The sequence below is a fragment of the Tripterygium wilfordii genome, chromosome 2 (assembly GCF_013401445.1).
Source record: "Tripterygium wilfordii isolate XIE 37 chromosome 2, ASM1340144v1, whole genome shotgun sequence".
Taxonomy (NCBI): domain Eukaryota; kingdom Viridiplantae; phylum Streptophyta; class Magnoliopsida; order Celastrales; family Celastraceae; genus Tripterygium; species Tripterygium wilfordii.
In genome coordinates, this window is record NC_052233.1 from 7,748,619 (window position 1) to 7,764,700 (window position 16,082).

At 35.5% G+C, this 16,082-nt stretch overlaps 1 protein-coding gene and 1 long non-coding RNA gene across 2 annotated transcripts; one reads left to right on the top strand and one right to left on the bottom strand.

Moving 5' to 3' along the window:
* Positions 1–543: 543 nt before the first annotated feature.
* LOC119982709 (zinc finger protein CONSTANS-LIKE 3-like) lies at positions 544–2,580 on the top strand. The gene is made up of 3 exons (XM_038826216.1): positions 544–907; positions 1,001–1,156; positions 2,222–2,580. The coding sequence occupies exons 1-3, from the start codon at positions 590–592 to the stop codon at positions 2,426–2,428; spliced, it is 681 nt and encodes a 226-aa protein (XP_038682144.1). The 5' UTR covers positions 544–589; the 3' UTR covers positions 2,429–2,580.
* Positions 2,581–11,177: 8,597 nt separating this feature from the next.
* LOC119980383 lies at positions 11,178–12,099 on the bottom strand. Its single transcript, XR_005463860.1, has 2 exons — positions 12,022–12,099; positions 11,178–11,903 (listed from the first exon to the last, which is right to left on the bottom strand). It is a non-coding gene; the product is annotated as an uncharacterized LOC119980383 (long non-coding RNA).
* Between the last annotated feature and the right edge of the window lie 3,983 nt (positions 12,100–16,082).

A 16,082-nucleotide genomic window follows, 5' to 3' on the forward strand; every position in this document is an offset into this window, starting at 1 on the left:
GAATGAATCTTAGCCATTAATTTTCCTTTGTTGAATATATTTAAGTTTATGTTTTAACAGCTCTTGTATTTGTGGATTTTATATTTTGGCATTGATGCCTTTTAGTCTTGTATTTGTAGATTTTATATTATGACCTTGATGCCTTTTAATTATGTCAAATATATTTCAATTTATGTTATGCAAATTTGTCAAAATATTTCTTTTTGTTAAAGGAGTAATACAATCATTTGTCAATTATTCTCATTTCATTCCTCCATGAATTCCTACATACCAAACATTGAAACACAGAGTTTTTGTTACAATTCCTTGAGCAACCAAACGTAGGAATTGATTGAATTCTTATTCCCATTCATGTTCTCGTTCCTGTTCCCTTTTCTGTTTCATTCCCACCACTAACCAAACTAGGTGTTTAAGAAAGAAAAAAACGAAGGCAGGGTCAACGCTTTTAAATTACGTCATTGTCCACGTCATCTCCTCCTTCCTTCCCGGTTATAAGTAGTACTCACTCTACTCAAACGCTCTTCACCCAAAACATTATTCACTTCAAATCCCCTAAAACCCTCTTTAAACCCTTTTGATTAGACGCGCCATGTATGGTAACAATTTTCCACGCGCCGACCTTGTCGACTTAACGGCGCCGTCACAATATCCCTTGTCACAACCACTTCCCACTCCCTTACTCGTACCTGATTACTCCGAGTTCGACCCACTGAGTGAGCCAGGGTCTGGTGCTAGCTGCTACAACTCGCCGAGTTCGCTCGCTAGTTTCGGAACTCAGAGTCCGAGTTACATGCAGAGGAGTATCAGCAGCCATTCTCTCCAAAAGAATGGGTTTCGTTGTCATTTGGAATACCTGGAAACAGAGACCGGTCCAGTTAGGAGGGTTTTCAGTGCTGGTGATTTGGAGGTGAAATCACTTAAATGCCCACATAAACTGTTAATTTGGAGACAATTATGTTATTTTTTTACTAAATTATGAGAATGTATGTGGTTTATACAGCATGGTCGGAGGTCGGAGAGTCCACTGTCGAGCGAGAGTTATGAGATTATAGAATCAATGAGTAAGGCATGTCCTTACAGTCCGGAGGAGAAGAAGGAGAGGATTGAGCGGTATAAAACCAAGAGGACCCAGAGAAACTTCAACAAGAAAATTAAGGTGTAAATCCAATCGTACTTACGCTCTTAAATACTACTTTTAGCATGTATTAATAACTCTAATTACTTAGCACACTTAAGTAGAAGCGATTTCTCATGATTCTGGTACTATTAATTGGCTTAATTATATGTGGATGTTGTTTCAGCATCCAAGGGATTTTCCGCCCTGAAGTACCTCTATGGGATTTCCTACCTTTCCCTCATGATTTTATTTTAGGGAATTATATTGCCTCTCCCATTCAAACTCATAACCTTGTTAGTGTTAAATAATGACTCATATTAGAATAATTACTTAATACCTGAAAGCTCTAAAGAAAGGGTAAGTTGTGTGAAAGGTCCTCCGATATGGTACGATATTACTGATGTGAGTTGGTTATTTTTAGTATGTGGTATAAATATATTTTCGAGTATCTAGGTTTTTGGTATAAAAGGGTATAAACCCTAACCGTATGTATTATTGAAATTTCTATATTTGAAACAGTTGTAGGCTCTGTGGACGTAGACACCTTGTTGAATCACGTAAATCATGTTTTCTTCTTCTCATTTTTTTCTCTCTGTTTTCAATTGTTCTTTATATTTCTCTATTATCTTGTTGTTTGCGGGGGACATGTTTTACAACATTTAGTTTGGCAAAGTGGGTACTCAAATTATCATGTAAAAATAACATCCAACTTCCCAAATAGAACGAGTAGTTGCAATAAATCCTCATCAATTGGCTGGTGATGAGAAACCATGGAACCACAAGTAGAAGACAAGCAAAGAAGTGTCAAGTCCGAATGTCATTTAGTCAAGCATTAGTATATATTGTGACTTTTGTCAATGTTGTGTGATATGATGGGCATATATATATCCGTTTATAGCATTTGCTCTTCCCTTTTTTTTCAACAAAGGCGTGATTGGCAATACCAATACCTTATATCTCTACTTTATGTCAGTTTAGTAACTTTAGTGTTGTAATTGCATAATTAGCTTCTCATCTTCATCGTGGCTTTTGACTCATTATTAGTGAGTTACTGTGTCGGCGGCTCTTTGCATTAAATAATGTTTTTTCCCCTTTGAAATACAGTACGAATGCAGGAAGACATTGGCAGATAGCAGGCCGCGCATCAGGGGACGATTTGCAAGGAACGAAGAAATTGAAAAGAACCCACAACTTCTTCAATGGAGCCACAACAACAGTACTAGTACTGGAGAGGAAGAGGACGAGGATTATGATAATTGGGTCAATTTTCTTGATTCAAACTCGACCAACCCGTCAGATTACCCTATGTGAAAGAAAAAAAAAACATTAAATTAAATTGTTCAATTTGTTGTGTTTTAATAGTCATCATCATGTGTAATTCCGGTGTGTTTTATAATCTTATCATAGCTAGTGTGTGTTGTAAATATGGTTCGTTGATTGATTGATTTCTAAGCCTTGATCAAGATAGTCAACCTTTCGAACTATTTTACAGACCAGGTTGCTCTGTTTCTGGCTTTCTTACAATTCCTGATTCTTTATTATCCGATTGGGTCCGAACCCTGCTTGTCCATGCATGCTGCTTCCTTAGGAAACTATAAAATTAATTCCCATGTGATGTGAGGACTGGAGAAGAGAGCTACATTGTTAATTAATCATTAATGGGAATATAAATTGATTTTATGTGAGTGCTTGCACGAATGGGGAACAGAGCACTCCTTTTGAACGATAAAAATACAATAAATCAATGACTAACTAGTTAACTAATAGAGCCAGATCCAGCATTCAAATGGGGTTATTGGTAGTAAAAATGATCGACAGTATTCAGAGACAGAGATCAGATAGCAGTGTACTGTTGGAAGACATAGCACCAAGTGCACAGAGAGCATTAGCATTACAGAGGTTATTTCTGCTTAGGTTACAGTAATGAACTAATTAACTTCATCACGATTTAAATAATATAATTCTTTTAAAAAACTCTTTAAATAAGTCTTTAATTATTCTTTAAATAAAAATTCTTTATTTATTCGGTTTAAGCGAAATATATAGTACTCATTCACGTAATTTGTCACATAATTTTAAATAACATATATATTATCAACAGAAGTTGAACCAAACACTATCTAAGTATAAGAACACTCTTGGACCATAAAATTTGTCTTGATGGAAGAGGTATTCTTGTCACATATTTTATAGTTCCTTATCGACTTGAGAATGTTACAGAATCTCATAAGCTGTAACATCCAACCCTTCCGCATTAGTAACAATTTGTTCGTTTTGAGTCAACCCATTACTGGTCCACACGCTTTGTTTTCTAGCACCAACCCATATTAGTAGCTTACCCAGCACCACCAAATTTGACACTGTAGAAGGTTGTGGCCACGCCCACTCGAACTAAATGCTACAGACTCCCCCTTAAGGGCCCATGTCCTCGTACGACCCACACGCCCACAACACCCACCCATGCAGCTCACATGCCCACAGACACCCATATAACAAACTAACAATTTGTCTGCTTTGGGCCAACCCATATAGCTTTGTCTTCCCAAACCCAGTACCAACCCATACTATTTTGAGCTCAGAAAAAGTGCTTAGTACTAGTTAAGAAGTTTGGTCTTTTATATACCATAGTTCACATCTTCTCTTGAGACGGTATGGGACAAGAGACTTAGCCCCTTTGCCACTTACGTGGTATCTCGTCCAACACCATCAAACTTGACAAGTTGGACTACATAAATAATACATGCATAGAGGTCCTTGAAGAGACGAGTCAGGAACATCCAAAATGAGATTCATCATTCTATATGAAGGAAAGAATATTCAAGATTGTGTTTCGTAGAATAGGAAAGAATATTCAATCTAGGTATATCCAATGTTGATATTTGGGTCGCAATTACTCATTCGATTCCGCTGCAAACTAATTAAACAAACCCTAACTAATTAAGACTAAATACTAGTTCAAAATTATTTTTTTTTTTCTTTCAAATTCATATTCTCAAGCTCTAAATTGGCGCTTGGAAGATGAGTAGGAAGTTTCTTATCATCATTCTGTCTATCAAAGGCACTGCCCATGACTTTGTGGGACTCTTTGAAAGTGATTTCTTTTTCGCTAATCATTGCATAACTCATGCATGTTACTCGATCATTGCATGTTACCCAATCACAAAGCAAAATCTTTATATATAATGCATAAAACAGCAAGTAGAATCTGAATCTAAACATTTCTTTCTTTCCTTTTTTTTTTAAAATGATTTTAAGGGAAAACCCATAGAGGTGGGAAGGACGGCTCCCTTTGATTTCTTGTCGGTCGGCGGTGTGTTACCCACCAAATTATAAAAATAAAAATAAAAAAGAAGCCCTAGCTTATTTTATATTTTTAATGCTCAAATTGACTTCATTATGATTAATTTTCACTTTTACGTCTTTGGACATGTTCATCTCTCTAATTGTAAGCGCTTGTAAGTTGTAAGATAGATAGTAATATCAGCAAGTTGGCTGTGTACGTGTACTGTAATGATGGAGAAACCTAACACAAATATGTAGTTATAATAGCAACTTTGATTTCTTTTCTTTTTAAATGAATTCATGTATTAGAATCATTGAAATTCTCAGTCAAACACACCAATAATATTGTTCGTTTTTAGATTATCAGTTCACTTTGAATACATCAGACCCACGTGATTATGGTTCTTTGAGCCGTCTTGCTCAACAACACTCTAGCTCATAAAAGGCCTTGTTGATGTTTGAGGAGTCGGATTTTGCTTATTCTAATTGTAGTTACAGTACGTAATTATATCAAATCCCCTTGCAATATTTCTGAACCAAACGCCAAACTCTCAAGCTGTTAGTCCAGCCAAGATGCCAAGTTTCTTGTAGTTTTTTTTATGCCAATAATGCTGCTCCAAAAGACCTAAAAATGATTCCTTGTCGGGAAGTTTGTTTCTTTCGGTTTCATATTGTTGAAAGTGCCAAAAAGATTCATACTAAGATCAGATGATTATTTTTTTCTTATTATTATTATTAGAAAAAGAAGCAGCTAGCATGGTTGAGACGCTTTTTAGTTCTTTAACTTGAATTAACAATACTACGTACCCAAAACCACAAAGCAATTAATGTTGAGAGCCCGCATATATATATATATACACACTGAATAAATTCTTTAATATAATGAAAGAGTAGCCAGTTAGGAGTAGCGCCCAGACAAGATGGCATGACAGACAAATCTCCTAGCTATGCAACCCCTACTGGTTTGGAAAAGCCATTTTCAGTGATGATGGCGGTATATAGTTGAATAAGCAGATAAACAGCTGCTGCAACTTTTTGACCATTTTAATACAAATCCCACTTCCACATGAAAAAGAAAATGAAGTATAATATTCAGCAGCACATGAGCAGCAATAACATGCAAGAAAGCTAGTGTGTTTGGATGGAGGTATTTGAGGAAGGGAAATGGAGTTTTATTCCAATTCTCTTATTTGGATAGTTTATATGGGAAGATTTCATTAAATTTTTGTCAAAATATTTCCTCCCAAAATGGGATCATGTGGAAAGAATTGATGACTAATTAAGTTATTTATAAGTTAAAACCTATTTTACCATTCTATATAATACTTTAATATAAAAATGATGATAAATTAGTAAATTAGAGAATGGAATGGAATGTAGAATGTTTTTCCCTCTTTCATGTTTCGATAGATAAAATTTTTTTGAAGGAAATGATTTGTTATTTCTCTTGTTTGGATAGTCATCATAAAAGAAAAGAAAATTTATTTAATTTACTAATTTATCCTTATTTTTATGTTAAATACTATGTACAAGGATAAAATAGGTTTTTTACTTATAGATAGCTTAACTCTCCTTTCCCTTCCCTCCAAATGACTACATTTTGGGAGGAAGTATTTTGGTAAAAATTTGAAGAAATTTTCCCTCAATTCTCCTCAAATCCCTTTCTTTATTTTTTTTAAACTATCCAAATAAGAGAATTAGAAAGAAACTTCATTACTATAATCTTCCCTCCAAATCCTTCAATCCAAACACACTCTAAGAGTGACTACTGAAAAACTTAATAATATGCGATAGTTTATTAATAGTGTTTTCTCCAATATAGTGAAATATCAATATTAATGTAGGAAAGCTTTACTTACCAGAAGAAGCATGAGATGAATTAAGTACCGACTCTGAGAGTGTCAAGACTTAAAGTATCCCACATCGTTCTGACATAACTTAGTCGAGTGGTTTATAAGCAAAGCTCATATCCTCATATATTAATCTGACATTTTCTAAGCTCAAATACCGTTAAGTGAGGTGGTTCAAAAAAATAAAATCGTACGGGCATGTGGCCCAAGACGGACAACATAATTAGTGTATCTGGGTTGAAAATTTCAACAAAGAGCACCCCTCACTGTCTAATTAACTGAGAAACCATATGTTCATATCTTAAGCTTTTTCATGAAATAGAAACTAATAACTGTCGAATTATTTTTGATCTGATAATATAATGCACGATTGCCAATACGATCGTTGTTGTCGGTGTATTTTAAATAATAAAGAATGAATTATATTTGTTAATATAATTAAGTATATTATTCATGATATTTAAATCGTTAATTACAACCTCCCAAATTCAATGGAAAACTTAAAGTTCCACATAGAAAAAGTAAGAGAGTAAATGTCACTCAATAAGAAAGAACACAACATAAACTATTAGGATGAGCTGGATATGGATTCAACCTACGAGCGTAAGTGAATAAGAAAAGAGACTTCTCTCTAAAAAAAAGGCTATCTCTAATATTCTCTATGCGGAGATAGTAGGTATTTTTTGTGTAGCTTCGACTTAATCATCCGAGTACAAGTTAAAGTTAATTACACGATTGAGCCGGGTTGTTGTATCCTATAAATTAGAGCCAAGAGATTACTATTTGCTGGTATGTTTTGAATGCGAACTAATAAAATTGCGTTGAAGTCCCTAGATGCTAGTTGCTAAGTGTTGGTCAGTAGGGTCCATTACTTGACAGACTATAAGAAGTCGGCCCTTGTCAGTTAAATGTAGGGCTTTAGTCGGTCACTCTAAATGAATGTAACTTCTGTTGGTCAAAACTTGGCCCAACTCATTACTCGAAAGTCCAATCTGTAATAATTGGGCTAAGCCCAGGTCAAGTAGACTCACTGAGAAAAGTTTCAACATCCAGCTATTCTGCGATTCACAAAACGTCATGCAATCAAATTTGTGATTACTTGCTAACAAAGATGCCAACATGAACAACAATTCAAGATTCAGCACACATCACCCTCTATGTCTTTCTTGGTGAGCAAGGATATTTCACTCTACAAACAAACAAAAATGTTTCTTTTAAAAAATATATAAATAAAATAGGAAAAATTAGAGATAGAACCCACGATTAAAAGTTTTATTTCAATAAGTACACTCAAATAAGTTTTGTTACATAAAGTCCATAAAGATTAAAAGAATATTTTATAAAGGACAAAAAGTTATGAACATTTATTTTATTGACAAAAATACTCTCATATTCTCGATTGGATACCCAAATCGGATATTCCTCCTCTGGTGGTTATTCCAATTAGCCAATGAGTGGGGATGGTGCGCCTAAGTCTGGGTTACACTTCAGCAGTCGGATCGAGCAATTTACTTCAATGGTGACAGTGACTTCAAGGTTAAATTCTGGTGGAACCAGTAGCTGACTGTGATGAATGATAACTAGGGATTGATCATAGTGCTTCAGCGCTTCTCTTTGGTGGGTCGGCAACCTTTATTGGTGGTCGGACGGTAGTAATCCACCATGCCCATGAATTCAACTAATATGTTATCTGTTTTACAATACATGTTTGTTATTTATTATATGTTTCTAATATATATTACATGTTTCTTTCTTGCAGGTATATGATTTTTACAGTGGAGAATGAAAGTTAGGTTTGGTAGATGTGGGAAGTTAAGAACCCACAATAGGAAGACATGTAATGATGCCATCTTATTTTTTATAATATTTTTGTTGGATTTTATGATTGTATTCATGAACAAATAATTTTTCATTATGACAGATAATTCTTTTTAATAATTCTGGATTGTTGATGATATATGTTATTTGTAAATTTTTAGACAGTTGATTTGGTTTAATTGTGTTATGTGTTTGGGACATATTTTATTTGGAAATTTATGACATATGAGTAATGAGAAATTGAGAATCTTGATTCACACATGTCACACATGGTACCTGAACGGCTGAACAATCACTTTTTTTTATTTATAAAGAGGCATCAATATGTATAAGGCAGCTAATTAATCATAGTAATGATAGGAATCCCAACAATTGGTATTCCAACTAGTGGAGTTCTACGCACAGAATTTCATGTGCATCATGTGGTATATGTGTAGCTCACGAATTCATTTGGATTTTGTACGTTCAACTTAAGAGTTAAGATAATTGAGATACCAACTGTTGAGATATTTATCGTTTTCGAATCAATCCATATTTTTCATTCCGGACACTAATGTATGCCTTCTGGTTCTTTGATCTAGTTGACTGTTGACCACGATAATCATATCTAGAGGGTTCTAGTCACACGTTCATGGAACAAGCAATTCTATCATATATTTTTGATGTAATAGTATTGCAAGAAGATAATATTTCTTAGTGCCAAAGTAAATTTGAATGATTGTAGCCAGCTAGATATGTGTCTTCAAAAGCAGAAACATTCAATTTTTTTTAAAAAAAAACATGTATAGTTCTAGAAGGTCATCCATACCTTGTAATGGCTTGCCTGACGGCACATGAGTCATTTGTGAGTTTGTGACTAATCATCTGATATGAGATTCTATACTATTGTAAATCCAACATTTCCATACAACTAATTATATTATCCGTTTTAAGTTGTTCGATTTTCGTGAATACATTGAGTCCTCACTGATTTGTCCGGATCTCATGAATACATAGAGCTCTCACGGCTTTATTTCTTCCTGACTAGCAAGTGGGTCAAGACCCAACTCACTTAACTAGAGAAAAAAAACATAGTTGTTGATAAGGGGACTGTTCACACATCATTTAACGATGTGGGACTTATTACACGAACAATTGTCAAATTATATTTCTTCACACCTTTGTTCATGGAATTTTATATATAGTTCAAGAGTAATGTTAACACACAAATTTATGTGGCATGTGAATTTTTTTTTGAACTCTGATCATCATGGTGATACACACCATCCTGATCACTCCGACTAGTAGCTTGGATGTAGGCATGTGAAATAATTCGACCTAGTCTGGTGTAGTCTAGCGATAAGACCGGTTTTAGGGTTTATGTTTTTCTATTATTTTTTTCATCCCTCTTAATTGTACTCCATTTTTATGATGGCACGAGTGCCTATGGGCCTCAACTAACTAATTTTTTGAATAAATAAATACAATAAGGTATATTGACGTTTTAAAGAAAAATTCTTGTTGAATAGACACGTTGTAAATTAAAAAAAAAATTAAATGGGTAAAATAGAAAATCTATTAATTCAACAGGTATGGTCTTGATTTGAGGTGGGCCTCACAAGTCACACCTTTGTGTCCAGCAGTTCAGGGAGTTTACCGACTCACAATCCGGTTCTTGGGTTAGCACGAAGCTCGACCACCTATTGATTTAAATGCATTCGTGAAAAACTCCCTTTCACGAATTGATGATATATGGGCGGTGTCAATTCCACGTCAAAAAGTGCTCCCAGTCAAGTTTTGGGTCGGCAGAAAAAGGGTTTTTAGGGCATACTTAACCCCAGATAACAATTTTGCCCTTTTTTAGGTTTCACTATGCAGTATGAAAGGCTAGACTAATCTATATATAAACTAATAAAGAATGGAAAATGACTTTAATACGGTTTATCCCTCACAAGTCCTTTTTTATTTTTTATAATTATTTAAATCATTTAAATTTTATCTAATTCTTTTTTTGTCATTTTTTCAAAGAGGTTTAGATTTAATATGGTTTCTCTCTATGTTACATCACTCATCTCACCATGTCGTCTCTACTACATCTCTCTCTCATCTCACTACATCTCTCTCTCCTATTGCATCTCTCTTTCATCACGCCATGTTTCTCTCTCATGCTACATCTCTCTTATTACTATATCTTTCTAGCTCTCATCTCTTTTTCTGGAGGTCGTTTTGGTCCAAATATGGTTGGACATTGTATATCTCTATGAGGGAAGTCCAACGGTGGTCTTAAGGCAAACCGTCGTCGGAATTAGCCGGATCTGAAGTTTTTTCAAAACAGTAACATTAGGCAACCAATGTTATTGTTTTAAAACAGATATATTCGGTGGCCGTTTTAGACCTTATATGGTTGGACATTGTGTGCTTCAATGAGGAAAGTTCAACAGTGGTGGTGGTATGGCGAATCGCCATCAAAATCGGCCGAATCTGAATTTTTTTTCCAAACAATAGCATTGGCCGACCAATGTTACTGTTTTAAAATGGCCTATCCGGTGACCCTTTTTTGACTGTATCTAGATGGGTATTGTGCGTCTCAATGAGGGGAGTCCAATGATAGTTTTGGTGTAGTGAACTGTCGTCGAAATCTAACGGATCTGAGGCTTTTGTCTTGCAGTGGTCGCGGCTTTCCGATTATTTTCCGGCCAAATGGACGGTCATTTGTGGTGGTGAAATGTCGGAGTATGTTCGTGGTGATGTCAGCCTCAGTTTAGGTTCGATACCAATGGGCAACAGTAAGGAGAAGATAAGTGTAGTTGTTGTGAAAGAAAGAAGACAAGGGTAAGAAAGTAATTAGCATATTAATAGTACCTTAGAGACAGAGTTTTTTAAACTAAACTTAAGTGTCCAAAAGTTTTACAAATGATACCGGCTTGGAATTTTTTCTATAATAAAATTGTGGGCTTCACATGATTTTATATAAAATCTTGTGCGGCAATCTAAGGATTTGGTATAACTAGTAGAAAAAACATTAAGATACATAAAGATTGCTCCATTAATCTGTATGACTTATCTCCTCCATGGCCTCCACCATGAGCAAAAACAGGGATCTCAACTCTGAATATAATTTTAAAGAAGAATTTAAAGATCAAACAACAAGCTCTAAAGCCATTTTATTCAATATGACACTAACAATTACACATCACACAAAGGAAAAATTACAAAGCCAAAGACACCCCTGATATATAAACCAGGCCAAATAAAACCTCCTCCAATACAATCATTTCCTCTCTAAAACTTCGAGAAAATAGTAACATTGAAGGATTACAACTTGACATCAGAATACAAGTAAACGACACTGATTTGCACAGCAACCTTAGATGGGGGTTACAGCAGCCTTGCTAAAACCGGCTCCATGACCATGAGTCCTTCAAAAACCACCCACGTCATCCCCATCTTCAGTCCTGTAACAATAAATAGACCAAACAACACGCTGACCCTATATATATGTATGTATGTAAGTAAAACACAATGAAAAGCTGTGATTTGTATTAAACAACAAATCACCAGCTCTTGGTATCGGAGAGCAATTCAGAGAGAATTGAGGCATCTGATGACGTCTAGGAGATATCAGTATTCCCGTCAGAGCTATAGGCGCTCGGCGGCGGGGAAACAGAGGCGGAGCCTCCTCCCTTGCCAGTTTCTTCCTTGTTTTCTCTCGGTGCCACTCCTGCATCGGAGAAGACAGAGACCACCTTCTTGACCATGCTCTCAAAAATCTGAGCTTTGATCTTTCCTCTCTTTGGAGCAAATCTCGCGTTCCTTGAAGAATCGGTTGCCATCAATGGATAAAAATTGATCTGCAACTATAAACAGAGAGAATTAAACATAGTTAAAGCGTACTTGAATGTGAATAAATTGATCTCAGGTTTGTGAAGAAAGAAAATACAATAAAATCATAGCGAAAATATGAAAGATTGATACTTGTAGAATGTTAAATGAGACAATTGCAGTGATTCGAGTACCTAGAGAAACGGAGCAAGAAGGTTATTGAGGAAGGCAAAGCAAGCCAATTGTTAGTGTATATATATAGCCATATGGGAGAGTAGTGATTTGGTGCTCCCGGGTTATGTTTTCATACTGTCACCTGAGATGTGGAGGGTACACGTGTCCGTTTACGTGTTCACCTAAACAGCGGACGACAGACGTAAGAGGGGAGCCCACATTTTTCTCATAAGCCGCCACCCGTTTCGATGCTCCCTTTAAATCCTAGCCATCCGATTTTAGAGAAAGGGCCCACATTAATTCTTATTGCCGTTTGATTATCAGAAGAGTAGGGAGGGAGGGCATCTGGGCGGCACTCAAGTGGGATATAGGAGTTTCCTTGTTCCTTCCTCTTCAAGTTTCATGGTCATGCACGTCGCAATTTCCCTTTTAGAATAATAAGGGAACCAAAAGTGAATCTTCGTGACTGGCCATGGAGTCGAGCCGCACATTTTAGCATTGTCTTGTCATGACATATATATAATCTCGCAATCAATCGAGTTAACGGTCATGCAATAGAAGTCACTGTAATTTCTCTATAATTTTAATCACAAATATTCAATCTGTTTATGAACAAGGGGTTCAGAATTTTCTTTGAATTTGGTACACATATTGAATGCTTGTGTTGACTACTACAGTGACTTATATTACAATATCCGTCGTCCGAAATACAATCAGATTTATTAGCTATTTAATTTTCATAGTCAATGTTGCTTGAGGCTTTTACTGCTCTATTTACAGGCATGCAAACACATGTATGGTAGATAAGTAACAGTGTAGCGCCGTCGGAGATAACATACGCCCCTAAAATTGAGATAAGGCAATTAGTTAGGCAGTATGAAATGGTCAGCCAAACTCACCTTCCACAAAATTGCCTAAGAAAGCCATCGTGACCGGCTCCTTTGTCATTTTAGACTTCAAAAAGTCGCCTTCGAGAAACAACATGGACGCTCCAATACAAGGAAACCGTACAGATTTTAGGAAGTCAACGTAATTGTAGAGGAATAAAATCCACAGTAAGAAAGTCAACTGCACAGCCAGCAAGACATGAACAAATGTCAGAGCAAATAAAGTACAAGATCAAATTCACTAGTCCCATGATCAAAACTAGGGTTCACTCAGGCCGATCGACAAGGAGAGCCAACCGACCCAATCACCCAAAATCCCACTAACTACGGGATTGGATCCACAAATAGCGATAATGGGACGTAAAGATCCTTTAATTCAAGGGAGAAAAATGACTATAAAAGGAGAAAGATAATACAAGGTATGAGACTGAATTCTTGATTACCAAAATACCCACACTTAAGATTGAAGGATTCGAGGTTAATTTGAACATCAGAGTGTCCTCAGTTACCACTATAACTAGCGTACCTACTGATCTTTTTTTGCTGGAGGACTCAATTTTGGGAGAGAAGGCTTTTATACTCAACATTGGACTTAGAATCTGAGGGCCCAATCAACATTTAGGCCCAGAGTAAAAATTTTGTTCGACAATGATAATGAATCCGAGATCACGTAAAGATTTTGGATTATCTAGCTATACACGTTAAACTTGGAAATTCAACTTTCCAACCCTACTAATGATAAATAAGGCTAAATCATATTTTATGTTCTTGAAGTTACATGTTTTTTTTCGTTTTTATCCTTAAAGTTTAAAATTTACCCTAAATATCCTTAATTACAAAAACATATCGAAATCTATCCCGATTTCACTATTCCAACGAGAGAGCCGGAAATTATACATGTGATGATCGAAACTACACAGTCGCATTTCAACATAATTAAATAAATATAATCATTTCCACCTCACTTTTTTTTTCAGAAGCCCACTAATTAAGGACACTTCTCAATCTTATTCTTCTAGATGCAACTTCAAAATCAGCAAATTCCTCTTCTCCGACAGCCACATCGGAGCTTCGACTGGGTAAATAACTTGTACCCATTCAAGAACTAGGTAAAGAATTGTCTTCTCACTCCCACGATTTAACCAATAAAGAAAGAAGAGGAAAGAAATAAAAAGACAAATTTGGGTTTCCTCCATTTAATCCCTCTGAGAGAGTAGCATATGAAGGTACACCCTCCTCACAAACACTTGCTTGGTGGAGGGTTCCAGTGAGAGAGAGAGATGAACGAAGGTGTGTTCCAGTTAGAGAGAGACAAATTTGGGTTTCCTCCATTTATGGTTTTTTGATGAGTTGGCTTTGGAAATAGTGATGTGGATTTTATTTTTTTTTCAAATCGTGAATTACAATTATAAACCATGTTGTCATTCTGGTTGCCAGTTGGGCAAATTCCGGCCATAACTCGTCGGAAAAATGGAGACCGGATAGATTTGGATAGTTTTTTGAAACATTAAGGACAGAATAAACAAATTTTAAGCTTAAAGACAGAAACGAGAAAAAGTGCAACTTCAAAAACATAAAAATATGATTTAACCGATAAATAATTGAAAAAAAAATTCAGTACTCACTTCGCTCACAAATTATAACGATTTATACTATTATATATTAGGATTTTATGCAGAATTAAGGTGAGAAACTAAAATACGGATCACATTTTGAGGGTATGAATAAGTGAAATGATATGTGGAACTCACTAATTTGGATCCCATATATTACAAATCAATCATGAAAACATAATGTCACTCCCGTGCTAGTTTCATTAGTTATGTTAAAAATATTTTGAGTCAAAATAATGGAGCAGTGCTACAAACCCCTAATTTTTTACCCCCAATCTTATGTGATATTTGTGATAGTTACTGATTAAAAACATACATGTAGAACCAGCTTAACATCCAACAAAATGGGACCATAAATTTGAGATATCAAAAAATTTTCCATTAATATAATAGCAAATTGCAAAAAGCAGATAGTGTCACACGTCACAAAATCTATGGCCATTCCATTTCCATTGGCTTGTGACAGGGAGATGATATTGTAAAGAAATTAAGTGACACATGTCATCTGTATAATTATTGGGATAACCTAATTTTTTTAAGCAAGTGTTCAAAAAGAATCATTTTTAAATTCTGAAATATTCTTAAAATAATTGCCAATATGTACTTTAACAATACGAAATGACTTTTTATAGGATTGGTATTGCAACATGTTATGTCACGATAGGATAATGCTTGAGATTCTCCAAAAGACGCTCATTTAATGTGGATTGTTGGCATGGGTGGAGATAGAGGGGTAGAGTGGGGTCAAGTGACCCCACTCAATTTTTTTTAAAAAAAATTAATATATGTAATATTGTGTCATACTTGAATTGTTGATTTAGAAATATAGAATAATGTGAATTGTTAATGGGATTTAGATCAACCTAGAGAATAAAACAATGTGAATTGTTAGAGAAATAGAGAATAATGTGAATTGTTATCGTGAAACATTGTTTTTGGCAGCTTTGTAATATGGATAAATATTCAAAAGAAAAGCTCCACTGGTTCCAGTGGATGTAGATTAACCTAGTTTGAAGCAAAAACAAAAAGAAATTGATTTGGAAGATATTATTGCGGATCCTGGACTTCGAAAACCAATTAATGAGTACCTTGTCTGGTTAATATGTTATTTTGGTATGTAATTCCTTATCATTATAGAAAGTGTGATCCCGGTGACAATGCATCCCAACTCCGCCACTGAGTGTTGGATGTAAAGTGAGCCCTACATAGATGTTTTTAATCAATGACTATTTTAATTTCACATAGATTTGAGCACTTTTGAGGATTATATTTTGAAAGTCTTTAGCATTGTCCGTGAGGATAACATGAGCGCTCTTTGGGCAATCTTTCGTTTGGTGTTTTGACTGAGCTGGTTGGTCCAGCTGGAATCGGCAAAACTCAGGTAGAACAGTCCAACTGGGATCGAAGCCTAAGAGAGATGGGCCGTTACATTGTCTGCTCAACTCCAACCACTAGCGAACATTCAGAGATGGGCTGAAGATAGAGATATTTTAACTGGCCCATATATTTTTGCTCAGCTAATTGGGCCTTTCGAAATCCA

Bases quoted from the DNA above. Each gene is read 5' to 3' on its own strand.
- LOC119982709 (XM_038826216.1), top strand. From the start codon at position 590: ATGTATGGTAACAATTTTCCACGCGCCGACCTTGTCGACTTAACGGCG. The intron at 908-1,000 runs GTGAAATCACTT...TGGTTTATACAG, and splicing joins TCAGTGCTGGTGATTTGGAG to CATGGTCGGAGGTCGGAGAG. The intron at 1,157-2,221 runs GTGTAAATCCAA...TTTGAAATACAG, and splicing joins ACTTCAACAAGAAAATTAAG to TACGAATGCAGGAAGACATT.